The sequence below is a fragment of the Tympanuchus pallidicinctus genome, unplaced genomic scaffold (genome assembly GCF_026119805.1).
Source record: "Tympanuchus pallidicinctus isolate F22 unplaced genomic scaffold, pur_lepc_1.0 scaffold16, whole genome shotgun sequence".
NCBI classification, from domain to species: Eukaryota; Metazoa; Chordata; class Aves; order Galliformes; family Phasianidae; genus Tympanuchus; species Tympanuchus pallidicinctus.
This window is the reverse complement of record NW_026294679.1, coordinates 19,408,981-19,428,576: the sequence shown is the minus strand read 5'-3', so window position 1 is coordinate 19,428,576 and position 19,596 is coordinate 19,408,981. Positions and strand designations below refer to the sequence as shown.

The following is a 19,596-nucleotide window of genomic DNA, read 5'->3' as shown; positions in this document are numbered from 1 at the left end:
GCAGTTTGAACTTATTGCACCACATTTTCTACTTGGCTTTCTCCTTCAACAGCTGTGACTGATAATTGCAGTTACATGGTTGGTAGGCTAGCTTAATCATTTTGCAACTCTCTGCAGTGTAGGAGACCCAAAAGTTTAGGTCTCTGTCCTTTCTGCTTAGAAATAGAGCAGAAAAACATTTTACTTGGCCCAGGAGCTTAAAATTGATCACCTGAACTAATGATACATTTTTTTCTGGAATAAGCACCTGTATCATATACTGATCTTACAGGAAGTTTGCTCCTTGCAGTATGAAGCAATGTTGAACAGCCCTTGGCCCTGGTGCCCAGTAAGCAGCCAACCACTAGGGAAACAAGGACAACAACCTCCATGGGTGAATCACTGATGAAGGGTCTGATCTCACTTCATCATGCACTGACCTGGGAATTGCCTTCACTAGGGAAAGCAATTTACATACACTGGTGTATGCAATCTAGTCATATGCCTTTGCTGCCTTTGCTTATGAATCTCTCAGTATTAACATTCTTTTTTTTTTTTTTTTTGCTTCAGATGTATTTATTAACAAAGACAGAAGTGAGAGAAATGCTGTGCATCTGGAACACTTTTTATCCAGCTTTAGGTTTGAGTATGGCATTTGAGCTTACACCTTTGGCTTATATTCTTCCACCACAAGCACAGAGGTGTTATTTTCATGGTTGATGTAATAGCTGCTTGGGCAGACAGAAATTGCCCGATAATTGCTAGGTTCCAGGATTTTAAGAGTTGAATTGGAAGAAATTATAATGCAAACAGACAACAAGAATCCCTCTTCCTGTCCAATGTTGTTTCCATCAGATCTGAAGTTACATGGGACTCGCTGAAAACATGGGGACAAGTAGGCAAAATTACTCAGTGGCAACAGAGAAATGAGAAAAAATGATAGTGATGTAGGAAAGAAAGGCATAAAAGGGTGAGTCATAAATGGACTTTGACAAAGGGCAATTAAATAATGGAGTCATTCCTCAATAAGAGAAAATTAATGGTAGGGAGGAGAAAAACATCAATCTGGCAAATATCATTCTTCAGTTTACCTTCAATCCATCACAGGAAAAGAGATCAGTTTGTTGTGAAATCTGTAAAGCTTTACTGTCGTAAGCGTATCCACTGCTTATGTTAGCCAAGCAACTGTCCCTTAGTATAGAGGAAAAGGAAGCAGGAATAAGGGGGACAAGATTCAGCACACCTTGATGTTCTGAGTATACTGAAAAGGACAAGTCTAATTCTTATTCTCTCTAGAAGTAAAATGTAAAGAATTACTGAAAATTTTATCAGAATGACCCTCAGCTCTTGGTTAGTACTTCAGAATAATGGGTAGAGACTCTGGGAAAAAGACCAAGAATGTCACATTTCTTATAGATATGGGTTTTGGTAATGACTGAAAAAGGTTTAGATCCAGTTAGCTGAATGAAGTAACTATGTTGAACACATTTCATGGAAAACAAAACGATCAGTTATGAAATGAAAAAAAGAAACCAGTCAGTGACCTGTTCAGTAAGGTAACATACTTTGTGGCTAAAGAAATAAGGTGGACACAGCATGTGTTGACTTCTGTAAGATATCTGATATGGTTCCACATGACTTTTCCAACTAGAGAAATATGGATGAGATGGGACTACTGTAAGGTGACCACACAATTGGCTAAGAATAGAACAGAAAACATAACTATTAATGGCTCATGATGTCAGGTTAGCTAATTGGCTAAGTTGGTAGTAGTGTTTCACTTGGCTTCTAAATCCAGCAGGGCTACCTCTATATTTTCACCCATGGAGCTTTGAACATGAACATATGTCAATCAAATGTCCTCTCCACCTCAATGTTATATGACTGGTGAAAAGACAGATGATTAAAAATCCCAACCCTCCTCTCTTCTATTAGAGGATCTTGTGTTCTGGCTACACCTAGACAGAACAGGCAGCATGTGCTGTCGGACAACCTGCAGCCCCTAAAGTGCTGTTATTCAGAACTGGGACCTGGCTCAGACACCTTGCAGCTTTCTTCTGCTCTTTCTTCCTTCAGAAGCCCAGGTGTGTGGGGAACATTGGGATGGGAGGTGGTTTACCTGGACTGGGGAGATCAGAATTGTTCCCAGGTCTTTATCTCTGCTTTTGAACAGCGAACTCTTCCTAGTGAAGCTTTTAAAATATGTTTATTTCTCTTGAATGTGTTTTACCTATCAAGCAGTAGTAGCAAATGGCAATAAAACCATTTTTAATGGATGACCTGAGGACTGAGTAGAGACTGTGATGTGTTAATCAGAAATTGTCATGAAGCATGGAAAGCACATATAGTTGTGTTGTGGAAGGCTGGATTTTTAGAATGAGATGGGAGCTTGGCAGGTTGCAGAAAGGAACTAAGATCAATTGGATAATAAGAATGTATGACATGTGCCACAGGATTAATCAAGTGCACAGATGGTGAACATATGCTTCTCTGTATTACCAGTGTGCATGCTGGAAACACTGAAGGACAAAGAGATGATGAATCGGTACTATCCTGCTGTCAGACATCAATTTGTGAGCAGCAGAATTAACAGATCCTGGTGTCCTTTTAATTTGTGTCTCAGACTTGATATCTCATTCTGTAGTAGATGTGAATCTTCCTGATGGTTCTCATACAGGAGCTCCTAATCCTTTGTGTGTTTTTCATTTTTTGGTGCCCAATTAAGACCACACTCAGGCTTTCTGCTTCCTATGGGGGGGTCTGTCTCTGTCCAGCCATCTCTTTTCATGTGAACACAAAGGAGCTTTGTAGCTTTATGAGTTTGGACTAAAATTAACAAATGGTCTCAAAAGCTATTTGGATGAACCAGACAGATCAAAAGATGTAAAGCATGACTGCATAAACCTTTCTTGGGTGATAAGGCTAAAAATGCAAAAGGCAGATTCACCAGTACATCCAACAGGTGCTGTCCTGGCACTCTTGTTGTAGAAGGCTGTGTAGGGAATATCAGGGCCTGAGAGTGAGATGGCAGCATAGGAATGCTGACCATGTATGCTGCCTTTTGCACTGAGGACACATTTCCATCCAGCTCTGGAAAAAAAAAACAACACAAGCTCTCTATCATGTAAAGGAGATTTTTTTGAGTGAACAAGCTATTCAGATCTCCAGCAGGATACCATGAGACTAATACAGAGACTAACACAGAGACTAATTGCAGCCATGCATAGCATGAACCTTCTCAGCATAGCAGGGTTCTGCTGTAGCAGTGTGGGAATCAAAGAATGGCTGTAAATGGTCCAAAATCCACCAAGTTTGTTTGTTTGTTTGTTGTCCCGTGGCTGTAAATTCACCTGCAAAAAAGCTTAATTTCTTTTTTTCTAAAACCAGGGGATTGTAATGGGGCAGTGTCTCACTTGGAACTCTTTCAATCACCAACCAAAAAACATACTGGTTTGCTAAGTACTGAACTATACATTAAAATCTCCATAGATAAACTTAAATGTTGTGAGACTGAATGTCTGTAGCATGCTAAGTTGGAGGCAAAGCCAGTACTTATGCCTTATAGTTTACACAGTTTATATGATAAAAGTACGCAAAGATACAAAGATGAGAAATAAATGTTGTGTCCCCAGAGTTACACCATAACTTCTAAGTAAAAGAATATATATATATAGTCTCCTTCCTTATTCTTTGCAATTCAATCGCTGGCATAACTTTAAAGACTGGCTTTTGAGAGACATATACTTGGAAAGCCCATATAACCTATTCAAATCCTATTTTGAAAGGACTCCAGGTATGAAGAGCATGAAATGTCTATATCCTCCAGTGACTTACTGAGATACTTGCAACATTAGCCATGGAAAAATGACCTTGTCTAACATAAATAGCTAGAAGAATAAAATTCTAGTTGATCCCATATGGGAAGGTAGTAGACAAAGTAGAATTTCACCACACATAATTTTTTTTTTAAATTTCTGAAATTAGCAGCATCCTTATTTTCTAGAAAAGCCTCGGTATTGGCTTTTCTAGAATGTGGTCTTTAGTAAAAAAATTTACCAGCCTTATTTCCTAGTGAAAACAAACACTACTTGACATTGTATAAGCCTGCTTGTTCAGTAGTTTTCTTGAGTATGCATTAAAATTCTTTTCTGCAATGGGTCCTTATCCAGAAAAAATGTATAATTTTTGCACTTCTCTTTACTGAAATTAGTAACTCAAATCATTCCACTTCAGTGGGCTTTAGCTAAATTAGGGCACAGAAAAGTCTTTGTAGGCTTTGGCTAATAGATTATTTTTTGAAGATTACTCCAGCAGAACTTCAGACTAAATTTGAGTGCTTTAGAAGTTAACAAAATGTTTTCTATAGAAATTTTCCACCACGTCAGCATAATTCAGGAGCATTTCATAATCTTTCTGTTTACTGTCTTATCTAATCCATTTGAATGTTCTCAGTTTTTTGTTCAGCACTATAGAGCTATATTTTGATTTCCAATTGCATATATATAATAAACCTTGTTGAAAACATTGTTGAATCTGATATACTCCAATTGCATATATATATGTTATATAATAAAATATTATATATATATATATAATAAATATATAAAATAAATATATAATAAAATAAAATATAAATATAATACAATATATATTATATATATGCAATTGGAGTATATCAGATTCTACAAGGTTTTCTCAAAGAGATTGTATCCCTGTATATATAAATACTAATCAGAGAAGAAGGAACTGAGTAACTTTCTCTGCTTTTGCTGTAAAAGCCTTTGTATGAGGCATGACACGTCTCCATTACAGTAACTCTGCCTGAGGAAATCATCTTCCCTGGCATTCAGCGGTGGCAAAAGGATTTTAGGAGGCATTGTGTGGCATTTGAGGGACATGGCTTAGTGGATAGTTTTGGCAGGAGGTAGATGCTTGGACAAGATTATCTTTGAGGTCTTTTCCAACTTTAATAATTCTATGATTCTATGATTCTGTGGTCAGACCTTCCTTTTTCTAGACTCACTAACACTGGAGATGATGTTCTCAGTGATTTGTAGATTCCCAGCACTCTCCGTTCCCTTCTCCTTTGTCCACTCCAGTTCTTACTATCATCATCTTGTCATTCATCACCTCTCAGTCTCTGGTGCTGGAGCTCTGAATGGTGCTGCCAAAACATTTGGTCTCCAAACCCTTCATCGCCATCCCTGAGCATAGCCACCCTCTTCCTTGTAGGTAACAGCCTTTGCCATTTTAATTCAAACACTTCACTACAGGCACTCAGTATCCTAATGCTCCTCTGTCAAATGTCTCTTAGTCCTGGCATACGGCAGGAATTGGTATCATGAGCTGATACTCCTCAGATGTGGAAGGAAATTGATGTATAAAGGAAAAGAAAGCCTTTCCCCATCTTCTTTTGTTCCTTATATTTGCCTGAAGCTGGGTGCTCCCTGAGCGTTCAGAGGAGAAAAGTTTCTTTCTTCCTGAGTGGATTTCTCTACTCTGCTGTGTTGGATATGTTAACCTTATCTGTTTGAAAGGTCCATGGAGGTACCGGTTAGAAACAGTTTCTAGCCTGAAGCTTGCACCACAGAAGCAGTGGGAACAGAGAGAATATTTTCTTATTTTAAGACAAAAAAAAGAACAGGTTATTTTCCCAGGGATTGGAGGGAGGAGAAAAAAAGGAGAATGCTTAAGTGCCAGGTGATAATGTCCATCACACTGCTCAGTGATGAAACTAAGAAGACAAAAATAGACAAAGTGACCTCATGGCTTTTGGCAGCAATACCTACTAGACAAAAGAGAGGCTTTAAAAGGCTTGTGGAACTGATAGCAAAGGGCTTGGACACCTCAGAGTTTTTGGTTCTGATCCAGCAGGAAGCTGCTTTGCTTCTCTCCGATTGCCTCTCTCTGTTTATGGGGAGCTGTGAGTTAAACGGGCTTTGTGACATGCCCAGCTCTCCAGGTCTGGACTCTGCCTTCTCAAGCTTGGATCAGCCTTATGCAGGTACAGGTGTCTCCTCATTTGTATTTTTTTTTTTCTCTTTCATTTGTCCTCTCCTCTCCTCTCCTCTCCTCTCCTGTTCTGCTTCCACAGATCTTTGTTCCCCATTCATTTCTCTGTTCTGCTTTCACTCTTCCTGTTTTTCTTCAACAAGTCATCTTAGGAAGATTCTGTTTTTTTCTTAAAACATTGTGAGATATTGTAGTTTGAATACTGTGATCATTTTTTCTGTTGGGATAATGGCTGTAGTTTGTTCTGCACTCTAACCTTGATAAGAAGGAGAAAAGGGAAGCAAGTCTCAGGTCTTGCTCTTGCCCTGAAAGCAAGTCTCACAGCCTCAGTTTCCAGCTGCTTCTGAGCATGGAGTAGTTCAGACCAACATCCTAGGGAAGCTATGTGTAGATTTTAATGCTGAGTCTGGCCCAACTGTTGGTGGAGGCATAACCAAGACTATCTACAGTATTTGCTAGCCCACACTGTAGAGTTGAACCCTTTCACAGTGTACTGCTGTCGAAAGAGGCTCAGGCACTCACTCTGGCTGGTGTAACTCCCTAGCTGTTAGCTCCTGATGCACAATATCTTCCTGTGAGTCACTCAAACAGAATTTACATAGTGTGAATGAGATTTAAATTCTGTAGCAATGCTCTTTCTCTTTATTTTTTGTAGAAGCAAAATATGAGCTTGGTGAGGTATAGTGACTGGATGCTTGTAGAAAGAAAGAAATGTCTTGTTTCCTCCACTGGGAACCCCCTGCTTCCCCTGGCACAAGCATGCAGATTTCTAAGTGGAGTGAACAGACCTTCAGGGATTGTAATTCATTTCCATCATGGACAGCTGATCTTTGAGGGGAGTCCACAACTGTTCTGAATAGCACTAAGTCTCCACAAAATCCTGGTCACTGTTAGTCTTGGTTCAGCAAGGTGGAGTCAGTATGTAAGGAAAGCTTTTCAGAGAGCCTTTACTCTCCAAATGCAAGTGTAAATGATGAGCCATTTGCACAGGTTAGAACTGATTTGGCTTCTTCTAGATTTCTTGGTGCAAAGGGGAGGAATGGACTGAGCATCCAGCTCAAGTAACCAAACAGGTGCCCTTGCTGAAATCACAGGGTAGCAGCATGTGCTGTGAATGGCTCCAAGCCTTGAGATCGGTCAAAAAATTGGACAAAGTGATGCAGTTTTTTGGCAATTAGAGGCAGGCAGTGGATGGATTTCTCATCTGTACAGCCGTGCTGGGAAAAAGACAATGGGAGTAAGGAAAAGAATAAAATGAAAAAAACTGGAGATTATCTTGTGGCTTGGGTTTGCTCTACCTTTTTTCTCTGCAAGGTTAGTGCTGATTTCTTGAACACTGATTGTAGTGAAGTCCATGCTTTTCTCAGGGTAGCTGAGTTTGGTTTTCTGTTGGATCTTGCTCACACTATGCTTTCTCTACACATGGGGTAGAGAACACAGTGTTCCTCACTGGGGCTTTGCTGTCCACTGGACTGGCAGAGCAGATGGAAAACGATTATTCTGCACTTTCATGCCAGTGTCCCAACAGGTGTCAGCTTTTCCAGGCAAGCCTGTGTAAGTAGATTCCTTCTGGGCTGGCTGATCGGTCATAGAGGTCTGGGATTCTTGCTCAGGAGCAAATGGTCTGTTTCCTTGCTGGGCTTGGGGCACAGACAAGGGACTGCAGCAAGGGTAAAAGCATGCCTCCTGCTGCCGCAGGGCTGCTGCAGGGAGCAGTGAACAGCCCTACACACGGTGTTGATGTAAGACACAGACTATAACTGTCACTGCGGGGCCCAGGCACCAGCTGTTCCTGCTGAGCACCTAAAAACTATGACTCCTGTTGCACACACACATCTGAACTAACAGTACTGATGGCTGCTTTCCAGACCTCTAGAGGAACTGCTTGCTCCTAAGTATCCACCATATGGCAGGAGGAAGATCTGCATATCACAGGGCTCCACCTTCAGGGTGATAAGTAACAGGGTGATAAGTAAATGCTCCAGATTCCCAGGATCAAAGACACAAATTTCAAACACACTGTGAAATACAGCCAGGGACTCTTGTCCACATGCTGCAGAAGTAGGAAGTTCCAGATCTGACCAGAAAACAGAAACCGTCCTTTAAAACAAAGCCAGTTCTCTTTCTGCACCCATAGAAACTTCACTGATAGTGTTTGCATGGAAAGAGGAAACTGACCTGGGTTTCTATCAGCAGTTACAAACAATGCTTATCAGCAAAGGTTGGACAGAAAAGATAGGGCAGATGGTGTCAGTATGTCTCCTTTTTTGAGCACTAGAATACCTACAGCCATATCACTGCCCATCTATGCCCATCTAGCCTCTTGTGGAGCTCTGAGCTTATCTTTCTGTCTCTTGCAGAGCTTCACCGCCACGAGAGCATCCAAGAGAAGAACGTGAAAGAAGCCAAAACCAAGTGCAGAACCATTGCATCCCTGCTGACAGACGCACCCAACCCCCACTCCAAGGGGGTGTTGATGTTCAAGAAGCGCAGACAGAGGGCTAAGAAATATACACTAGTGAGCTTTGGGAGTGTTGACGAAGACCGTTCCTACGAGGAGGAAGACGGAATTTTTCCAACTAGTGAGTCTGAATTTGATGAGGAAGGTTTCTCTGACGCCCGAAGCTTAACAAATCACTCAGACTGGGACAACACTTACCTGGACATTGAAAAGTCCAAGTCAATCTCTGAGCAGAAAGAAGAGAAGCAAAAAGGTTTGAGTGAAGCCTCGGGTAAAGGAGCACGGTTATTTGAACAGCAGAGGGAACGGGCAGGGAAGTACACAGTGGAAAAAGTCCCCGCACAGAGGAGCCCCCAGCTCACCCCAGCTGCCCAGCCACAGCCGGGCATGGTGAATGGAGATATGCCTGTGCCACAGAAGACAGCCAGTGTGCCCCTCAGCATCCACCTGGAAGGTGTGCAAGTTCCCAGCAAGATGCCAACCACCACACTTACTCAGGTCCTGGCTCCCCCCAGCCCCACTGTTTTCCCGCACCCCCCAGGCACACCTGACCCCTTCTCTTCAAGCACTAGTATGTTCAACAGATCTGCACGGCCCTTTACTCCTGGTTTTTCTGGCCAACGCCCAGCAACATCTTCAGTCATCTTCAGGCCATCTGCACCCAAAAAACCTAGTGAAAACCTTGGTGGACAAAGCACGGTGGTCTCCCCTTCCTCACCTCTTGCTCCAGGAACACCTGCCAGTGCCACAGCACCGACACACCGTGGTCCAGTGAGCTCCTCCACATCTCTGTATATTCCTGCACCAGGCAGGCCAACAACACCACTAGAATCACAGCCAAGAGCTGGAGGAAGCGCTCCAGAGACCAAGCCTTCTGCCAGCCCTGCACGGACATCCACTGCCTCTATATTCCTGTCAACTCCCTCAAAGCCAGGAGGGGAGGTGGCCTCTGCAGCATCTCAGCCACGAGTCCCTGGAACAGCCTCTTCTTCCTTGTATATTAGCCCAGCACCAGCACAGCATATGGTAAGCACCTCCCCGCTGCCAGTGCAGCTTTCTGCCAACTCAGCAGCAGCAACACCACGGCCTCCTTCTGAGCCCTTAACTTCCAGGGAGCAGAGGATTGCCGTGCCAGCTCCCCGCACAGGCATCCTGCAGGAGGCTCGCCGGCGGGGCAACAAGAAACCCATGTTCAGTAAGGTTGAGGAAAAGAAGAACTCACCCAACCCCGAGCTCCTGTCTCTGGTGCAGAATCTGGATGAGAAGCCGAAAGGTGACCACCTTGGGGCAGGCTTTGAGTCTGGGCCTGAGGAGGATTTCCTCAGCCTGGGTGCTGAAGCCTGCAACTTCATGCAGTCCTCAGGCCGCAAGTTTAAGACCCCACCTCCAGTGGCTCCTAAGCCTCAGCAGCAGGATGCTGGACTGGTAAATGGGGCCCATGACATGCCTCAGCTTAAAGGCAAGGGGGCACAGCTCTTTGCCAAACGCCAGAGCCGCATGGACAAGTTTGTGGTGGAGACAGCAACGAAGCCAGAGTCCAAGCCCAGGACCCCTTCACCTTCCCCTTCTCTGCCTTCATCCTGGAAATATTCACCCAATATCCGGGCTCCGCCTCCGATAGCTTACAACCCAATGCATTCCCCTTTCTATCCTCTGGCAGCCAGCAAGTCTCAGGCTAGTAAGGCAGAGAGCAAAGTGAAAAAGGCACCTGGCCAGAAGTCAGGGAACAAGGCCATTGATTTAATGCACCATCAGCCCTATCAATTAAAGTCAGCCATGTTCTGTTTTGGTGATCCCCCGAGCTCCAGCACTCAGAAGTCTCCTGGTCAGCCAGGCCAGCAGGCCAGCTCGTCCTTCACTGCAGCCAAGCAGGTCCCTGTGAAAACAGCCAAAACACAGGAGATTCGTCGCTTCTCCACCCCTGCTCCCATGCCTGCTTCGAGCAGCTTGGCACCCACTGTGCTTGTGCCCCGCTCAGCCACCACGTTGGATGAGCCCGTGTGGAGAACAGAAATGGCTTCTTCTGCTCCTGCTACCCCAGCACCCTTCCAGATGGAGCTCAGCCAGTCCCCTAAGCCATATCAGAGTTCCCCAGAGTTTGGTCAGGCAAGCCTGGGGCCCTCCCCAAACCCAGCTTCAGCCTCTCGTTTTCAGGTGGCCAGGCCCAAATTCTCAGCAGCCAGAACAGGAATGCAGGCGAATGTGTGGAGGCCAAGCTTTGGCCACCACTGAGGCACGCATCATTCCCATCCCATCCATGGCCCTGCAGAGGTAGTGTTCATTTTGTCTTTCTTGTCAGCTCAGTATGTTGGGGTGGTGTGACACAAAATGAAGAAAAGAGAAAAAAAAAAGTACTCCCCTTCTGCACCACCTTCTCCCCCCACCTCTCTTTGAACCTGGATAGGCAGCTTCGTGGCAAGGCTTATGGCTGTGGCTACAGATGAAGGAAGAATGTGCAGAGAGGGCATGTGTGGTACTCAAGGACTGAGAACTCACATACAGCAGCAAAGCACACCTCTGGAGAGGTGAACTGTAGCTGTTGTCTCACAAGAGGATGTGAAGTGGTTTTCCTCTGAGGGCTTTGGAGTCAGCTTTGAATGAAGAAGTCTTGAGGGGACAAAAGCCTTGCTGGAAGAAAGGATTCCAATGCAGAAGTCCTACCTTTCCCATAAAACTGTTTTTTTAAAAAGCCTGTTAGTCTGTACATGTGCACTTGTATGCCCACATGTACACACACTGAATAGCAGTAAAGCAAAAGGAGAAGTGGGCTCTGCCTTGTACAATTCTGCCAGATACCCCTTCTGAGAGGCATGGGAAAGGAGGTAAGGGAGCAGAGCAGGAGTGTTGGCATGCACACACAGAAGCAGCATGCACTGTGCAGGAGGATGACTATGGGTGCCTGTTCCTCTAGTCACTAGGGCTGGAGTTGAAAGGGAGTCATCTAGCTGGCACTAAACACAGCTGTAAGGTCTGGGAGCAGTTTGACAGTGGGGCCTTGAATATACTTGCTAGGCTACCACAACCTGGAGGAATCACGGAAGGAAGTGTTAAATTTTGGAGATAAATAAATAGCAAAGCTGAGCTCAGGCTGTGGCTGGTAGGCTCCAAGCAAGCCCTGCAGCACTGGTCCCACTGAACAGGAGATAGATTCTGTAAGTATAAAGAAGGATTGTGTAGGAAAAGGTAAAGTTGCCTTTAAAAGGAAGCAGGATTGAATATGCATTTATACATGAGCTTTTTGTTTAGTTTAGGAAAGAAATATAGCTAGATTGGAAGTGGTTCACTACATAAAACTTCCTTAAAATTGTTGCGCTGGAAAATATATCCTCTCTACAGATAGTCTCAGCAGGAGAATGGGAGACAGAGAAATGGAGTCATCAGTGAAATTTCATACTAAATGACTTAATTATCCATGAGATTATTTGATAAAAACTGAAGTGCTTTGAGATTCCCAGAGGATCTGCATTCTTACACATGCATACAGAGCTCAATCTGCTGGCAGTGCTGGGGAAATACGACTAGTTATTCTTTGAATGTCCCAGGCTAGATCAATAGCGTATAAGAAGAAAGTATTCCCTTTACTAAGGAAGAATTCAGGGTATCAGTAGGGTTTCTTTGCATGTGCGTGTGTGTATCACATGTGCTCTGGTCCATACATCCCTGTCATTTGCTTTCCTGCCCTTTCTCCTCCTTTTGTAGCAGTTCCACACATTGGGCTGGAGAATCTCACTAGCAACTTAGTCCTGGACAAGTTTGAGAGGGAGAGAATGAGAGAAAAGTAAAAGCAATACACAATCCTTCCAGATCTCTTTGAATCCTTCAAGTCTGGCTGGGCTTGCTTTGCAGACCTGTGTTTGCAGCATTCATTGATGGGGACCCTGGAATGTAGAAAATCATGCTGGAGAAGGAGGAGAAAAACAATTACATCTCTCTTGGCAAACTATCAGCTGTGGGAGACGATGGAGAGAAAACCTTTGGGAATGTCCTGCGTTAATAAGAAAAGGGATGCAACTGGTTGTATGACATGGGAGCAGCCAACCTCAAATGATGAGGTGATGCTTTTTCTTCCTGGAAAACCTCAGAAGGGAGGTCTTAGCACAAGTCTTCACTGCAGAGTTAACTCAGGCCACCAGAATCCACTTCAACTGCGGTGAGGGAGAGCAGCCACGCCACAAAACCTGACTTGCACCATTACTTTCTCACTCATCCTATGCTGCACTACATTGCCATCATGTCAGGAAAAAAATATCAGGTGCTTAGCAAGCTAAATCTCTGTGATTCTTCCCAAAGAAAGGAAGCCTTCTATTTTCCTAGGAAAACCATGGAGAGGAACTGAAGGACTGGTAGTGCTTCAAAAGCTTTGTCTACAATCTTTTTGTGGAGCACCGGCTGGCTGTCACTGGCTGATAGTTTTAGCCACTAGCCTTAGACAGACCAGCTTGCCCAGGCAGAAAGTATCACTGAACTCAGGTGTAGAGGGGTTATGTGGACCAGAGAAAAGGTGCTCAGGATAATTCTGCAGTGAAGAAATAATCTCAGAAATTCTGAATCTTACTATAGCGTTCCTGTCTCTCATGGACTTAAAGATCAAGTGTTGTCAGGGCCTGAGCATGTAAGGAATTTCATTTTGCCACTAGAAAAAAAACATAAGGAAAAGAGAGAGAGAGGTCTGGCTTTATCACACTTGTGAGATTGCATCTGGCCTGTATCTGGGTGGTGCTTCTCCAGATTTCTAGGATACACTGATGATGGCCAAACACCGTGGACTGTTACATGACAGGATCTGAGTGGAATAACTGGATTTGGTCCATCCTTCCGATAAGTCATGGAAAGAAGATGGAAAAGATTCAGGTCTGACTGGAGAACTGATATTGAACATGAGAGCAAGGAAAAGAATGAGGAGGCTGGGGATTCTGCATTTCACCTCTACCATTCTTGGTTCAAAGCCAGGTTTGGAAGGAAAGCTACCTATCCTATGAGGATCCTAGAGCAGGATCCACAAAAGCAGAAGGTGCTGCAGATGAGGCCTATAATGCTTGTGGAGTATCCCAAACAAGGCCTGTAGCTGCAAGTAATGCAGCTGAGATCTGAACTAATGCTGAGATGCATCTGCTAAGCTATAGGGAAGAAGCCTGCACAACTGCTGGCTTCAAGCAGGTCTGCTAGAGTCTGCTCATGAAACTAATGTGGCTGCCTGCTAGGTAACAGCTGAATCATATACAATTCACTTGAACCTCTCCAAATTTCAAATTCTTCAGCTGTTAAACAAGCACAGATGTAAACAGTTGTTGGACAAGTTTTAGTTCCCACCTGCTAATATATGAGCTGCAGTGGTAGGCCATACCCCAGCATCCCCTAATTAAGCATCTGAAAACATCTATGTGTGTTCTGATTTAAAACTGCTTATCATCCCTCCTCTCTAGCATGCTGCTATGGCAATTATGAGGATTTATCTTGGCTTCAGAAGTCAGTCTCTTCCCTCTGAATGTATAGGAACACTTGCCAGGGATAACCTCAAGTTCCTGTAGCAGCTGAGAGGAACTATCTCAGAAGGGACTGATGTGATGAGGAGTCACTTGTCACCAGACACAAGCACAGTGCCATCCAGGATTGTTCTCTGATTGAATTTACTCTCTTTCTGCTATAATATCCAGCACACACTATCAGGCCCTCTTCATAGAGGATACTCATCAGTGCTCTGAAAATGGGAGTTCCACAGCAGTGCTCTGTCTGGTGGCAGATGTGACCCCAAAAGGTGAATAGATTTGGTGTCTCCGTTTTTGGAAGTACATTTTCCTTTTCTGTTTTGTCTTTTTTTTTTTTTTTTTGCAATTTACAGTCACTTTCTATTTGTTTGTGCAGAAGAATAAACTTGTGATATGCACTTTACGTGTGGCATTTTGTCACCTTTGCTTGGCACCCAGAAGGAAGTACTGTTCACCTCACATGCAGTTTAGCACTACCACAAACTTCTAAAGCCACGAGAACATAAGGAGTCCAAAAAAAGGATAGGAAGTCTCGACAACAAAAATACCTGGGCTTAAGTTGGCCTTAAAGCTTCTACACATTAAAAAAAAAGACCCTGAAAGCAAAAAGTTAAGTGAGATGTAAACTTTGGTACTACAAGTTATAAAGCACTCACTTTCTAGTAAGACTAGACTACTTATTTCCTTATGGTTGGTGTCACAGCCCGATACAAATATCAGCTCTGCCTGTGCCTGTCCACTCTCAGCATAGCCTTTCATAATCCTGCTCTGCTCTAGCCCAGTGATCTATGTCTACAACAGAAAAAAATCCAGATAGGAATTCACAGAGGTGCCAGCTGTGAGTCTTTTCCAAATGCCTCTTCTTGTCTCAGTTATAGAACAGAGAGGAGTCAGTGTGAAATCTGGCCCTGCAAATTCCTGTTGTCCTAAGCTGCAGGGCTGTTAACAATCCCATCCTAGCAAAAGATCAGTCCAAATCTTTACGCTGCAAGGATGGGGCACAGCACCTGGCACAACCTAAAATGTATGTAGTCATCTTTCCCAGGCTCAGCCTGCGTTCCTCTACTATCCCCTGCTTGTAAATCCGGTGTTAACAACACTTTGTCAGCTCCAGTAAGTCCAAATACAAATCTACATTGTACAACCATTCAACTTATTAACTGAAAGATCAGAATATCCCATCAGTCAGAAGACCAAGTATAATCCACTAAGGATAGACTCCAGCTCTAACACTAACACAGTTCATGTTAAAGTCTGTTCACTTTGGGGTCCTGAGAGTTTCATTGCCCTCAGTTTAGGTCTAGTGTTAGCAGACCTTTTTTCCTAGATGTATATCACTCACAAGTAGAAATTCCTGAGCCCTACTGGAGAGGCAGGGGTAAGCTGTAGGATCAGACTTGCAGACTGGGCTCTGGTACAGCTATCATTTTATGGATGTTTCTCAGATTAATTGCTTGCATGGTGGTCTTGAGGTGGACCTTGTAACCATCCAGCATATTTCTGATTGATTTGTGGATGGGAAACACACAAATGAGTAAAAAAGTGAGCCAAAGTGAGCTTCAAGTCCAACCAGAAACTCAGTTCCCAAAGAAATAAGTCTACAGATGCACAGGCTACAGATTAGGACTGCATCTTGTTTTGCTTAATAAAGCTGACATAGTAGGATTACGAGCTATTCCAGATGGTTTAACACATTGCAGGACAGTTGCTGTGTTCAGGGCTCTGATTAAATTCCCTGTTAACCTCTGTAACCTTCTCAAGTGAGAGTCATTTCTTCTCACAGCAGGTCATGTCAGAAGGAGCCAGAAAAACAGACTTTCAAATGTGGAGGGGGAGCCAGCTATGAGTTTACTGACCCAAAGCAAAGCCAAAGGATTATTGAATGGCTACACAGAAGACTAGGGATGAAAGTGGACTACAGTGTGCTACTCAGCATTCTGAAATAAGAAAGTACCAAGGTGCTTAGTAGGGATACCTGCCTCCAAACAATCATTCTAGTTGGAAGGAGAAGCGTCCAGCAAAGTGCACGCCAAGCACGTATACAGAATATACAAAGAGTAAGGATATTTGCTGGCAGTACAGACCTATAGCTTTAACGGCCACTAGATGTTGCCACTGTTCTTTTCCAAATTATCTGGAGTTTTGGCATTCACCTGATGTGGTGTTAAATCTGGAGGGTGTAAAATCGTAGGAAATCCTTCCCTCCTAATCTATCCTGTTTTGACACTCACATACGACATTTCTTAGTACCACGTGCCAGAGGAGAAGACCAGCCTCATACCAGGGAGTTTTGGCAGTGGGAGGCCTGATGCAGCACGGAGGGCATTCCTGGGTTGCAGCACGTGGAGCATGCAGACAAACAGGCTGCCCAGCAAGGAACACCCCACAGTTACGCCAGCTATTCTAACACCCACTCCAGCACTGTGATCAAATCCTACATATTTCTATCCCAGCCCTAAATCTCATCATGCATTTAGCCCACGTAGTGGCAGGAGAGAGCCTAGCATTAACTATTTGTCCTATTGTGTTGCTACAACAAAATACTGTCAAGGCAAGTCTGCATAAAATTGGAAGAGATTAAGCATATAATACATATTTTGAACTATCAAATAAAATAACATAAAAAGACGTATTTGAAAATAAAAAAACTCCTTCCTCAAAAACCAATATGAATGTTTTGCAACTTCTTCTAGAAGAGATCAAATTACACTGAAGTCTTCTGCTTATGAATGTATTCACTGTGTTGTAGTCCTGGGCTCCAGGGAGAGAAAGGAGCAAAGCCACTCTGTATCCCTGGAAAATTAAAACAGTGAAGGTTATTTGTCAGACAAACTCTGCCTGCCAGGCTTTCACATAATCAAAATCTGCTTGGGAGACAGCCCTGCTGAGGACTGGCTCTTACTTATGCCCATCTAGTGCTACCTAATGAGACAGATCTCATCTGCTGCTCTTGAAATGATTTCACAGACACCAACAATTAGATGTCAGATCGTTTGAAATTAGGCACGTGGGAACTCAGCACAAAAATGAATGTTGAGTATACTGGACAGAGAAAGCAATGCTTTGTGCAGGCTGTTCCTGAGGCCACTTAAGTAAAAGGTATTTTTGGAAAGAGGGAGGTGGCCACAGTGACATGCGGGCAGTTCCTTCTATGATTAAAAACTCCTCCCTGAAGTACTGCAATGTCCTGGAGGCAGGAAACGTACTATCCTTGCTGACCTACGTGGAAACTTCATACTCAAGCAAGGACTGAACTTGGCCCCCAAATCTCACCACAGTCCAAGATGGGGAAAAGCAACAACAACAAAACAACGCAAAGAAACAAACAAAAACACAAATGAAAAACAAACAAAAAGAGAAACAAAAAACACCCATGCGACTCATCAAGCAAGTCTTCTAGTGATTTAAAGCTTCGAGGCTCGAGTAGAGCCCTACCACTACTTATTATCTACATTGTTTTCATCCTATTACTGAAAGCAGAGATAACAGATTGAAATAGTATCACCAGTGGAAAAATCCATTAAGCTGCTGAACCTGGCAACATGGCGGACCACAAGTGCAGTCTCTCCTAAGCCTGCCAAAGATGCTTCTAGATTACTGAACTACATATTTCTATTTCCCAGGGAAACTGCATAGAGAGAAGGAAGGAGCAGGATTTAGTTCTCAGCCTGGCAACTGAAAATGGAGACATATAGTTTTATGTGAAGACAGAGTAGGAGGTGAGAATCTCAGTTAAAGATGTGCCTTGGTGGTTAAGTGTCAGACACAAGACTGCTTTATCCAAATCGCCCTACAAATCCTGGTGCCATACTAATAGGATAAATCCTCTCTTACATTCTGTATGCGTTCAAGGCTCTGGCTCTGTTCAGTATGCTCCAGCTGCAATCTTAGGTCCCACATCTCACCGTATTTGCCTTGCCCCTAACCTCACTTGTCTCTTGCATCTTGGGATGGGGATAGAGGATTTTGGTCTCCTGGAGGTATAATTTGTGCACATGAAAGAACTGGAGATGACTGGAAAAATAATGCAGCAACTATAAAATGGCCTGAAAACAGTTGCTAGAAGCAAGTAGAGATGAGGCTGAGGAAACACTGTCTCAGCAGCTGCAAGAAGGTGCCAAATAGTGGTAGCTGCATTTCTCAGCTTTGTGTCCCACAGTATAAATCACAGAATCACAGAATCACAGAATTGTAGGGGTTGGAAGGGACCTCCAGAGATCATCGAGTCCAACCCCCCTGCCAAAGCAGGTTCCCTACACCAGGTCACACAAGTAGGCATCCAGGCAGGTCTTGAACATCTCCAGAGAAGGAGACTCCACCACCTCCCTGGGCAGCCTGTTCCAGTGGCTTGCATTCGAATCGAATCAAATCACATTCACTAGTTGATTATCAAAAAGAAATAGGCCCCCATGGGTCATTCTGGTCTATCTGCTGTTTTCAGTGAAGAATGCAACACTTGTCTGGACAGTGGGAAGCTTATAGCAAAGCGTTACGTGTTACTCCAGATGTGAATGGAGAAGATTAAGTGCTGTGCTATAGGCACAATGTATGGTACACACATAGGTGATGCGGATACAAGTGAGGGGAAAATGGGAAAATTTAGGCTAGCAGATTGCCAGATGTGCCCATAGGTCTCTACTTCCTCCTCACATATAAAGGGTACAGCCGTCTTAATGCTTTGTGCTTTTCAACACACTTTGGGAAGTTTTATACTCATTTGGTGCATGAAGAAACAGCTGTGCAAAGAAAAAGAGAAAGTGCCCATATCCTGACAGTATCAATTTTACTTGCAATTCTGCATGCTGAAGACCTTCTACTACAAACCATGCTGTGTTACTTTTCCCCCCACTAGATTCTAGGTTTATTTATTGGACAGCTTGATTCTGACCTGATGTGAAATGGAAGAGACAACATTTTCTGCAGGATTTCTGCTTTACATGAAATCTGAAAGGTATGTACACCTTTGGGTAACCTAGTAGGATGAGATACATTCTCTCCATCCTAGAAGGAAAACCCAAATGATTATGGGGGAGCAGGTAGAGTTGCCTCAGAAGAAGCAAGCAGGAGCTAAAAGAGAAGAGTAATTTGCACACACAGAGCTACACAATGTGCAGGCAACCAATCTTATTTCTTCCATGAATCCAGAAATGAGTCTCCTTGCAGTTTGATTCTTCTGAGTTTCCCACACACATTGCAAAAGCTACTTCCTAAGTCTCTCTAAGTAGCTTTCTAGACTTTGCACTACTTCTTATTTCATGCATATGATTATTTTATTTCTATGCTTTCTGGTGCATTATTTGAATGCCTGGCATTTTAAAAGTTATATATAAGAACCTAGAGGAGGTTGAGTTTAATGATGGAGAGGGGAGGGGACAGAAGATGGATGTAAAGAAGAGCATGACCTCAGATTGTTTTTTTGAGGCCTTACTGAGAAAAAGAATATTGAGAAACTATTACTAAAATGCAATAGAAGGAAGGGAAGAAGAGGAATGGCATATTGATTTGAACAGAAGCAGTGAGGAACATATGGAGTGCCTGGCCTTCCTGAGTACTCAGGCAGGGACTGCAGGAGGCCCAAGGAGCAACCTTTTCCTTTCCCCTTTCCTCAGGGCTTGTGGCAGTGCTATCTGAGACTCTGCACTCTGAGCTGTCAGTTAT

The 19,596-nt window shown here is 43.6% G+C and overlaps 1 protein-coding gene across 2 annotated transcripts in view; it reads left to right on the top strand.

Annotated features, from left to right (window-relative positions):
* SYNPO2L (synaptopodin 2 like) overlaps window positions 1-14,341 on the top strand; it is a 33,860-nt gene extending 19,519 nt beyond the window's left edge. The window contains exons 1-2 of one of the 2 annotated variants that reach the window (XM_052676670.1): window positions 5,634-5,983; window positions 8,352-14,341. In XM_052676670.1, the coding sequence (XP_052532630.1) occupies window positions 5,665-5,983; window positions 8,352-10,684 (2,652 nt within the window). In that variant the 5' untranslated portion in view covers window positions 5,634-5,664 and the 3' untranslated portion in view covers window positions 10,685-14,341. Of the gene's footprint in view, window positions 1-5,633; window positions 5,984-8,351 lie in introns of those variants that run through there. The other variant, XM_052676669.1, reaches the window with a different exon arrangement.
* The last annotated feature ends 5,255 nt before the right edge of the window (window positions 14,342-19,596 follow it).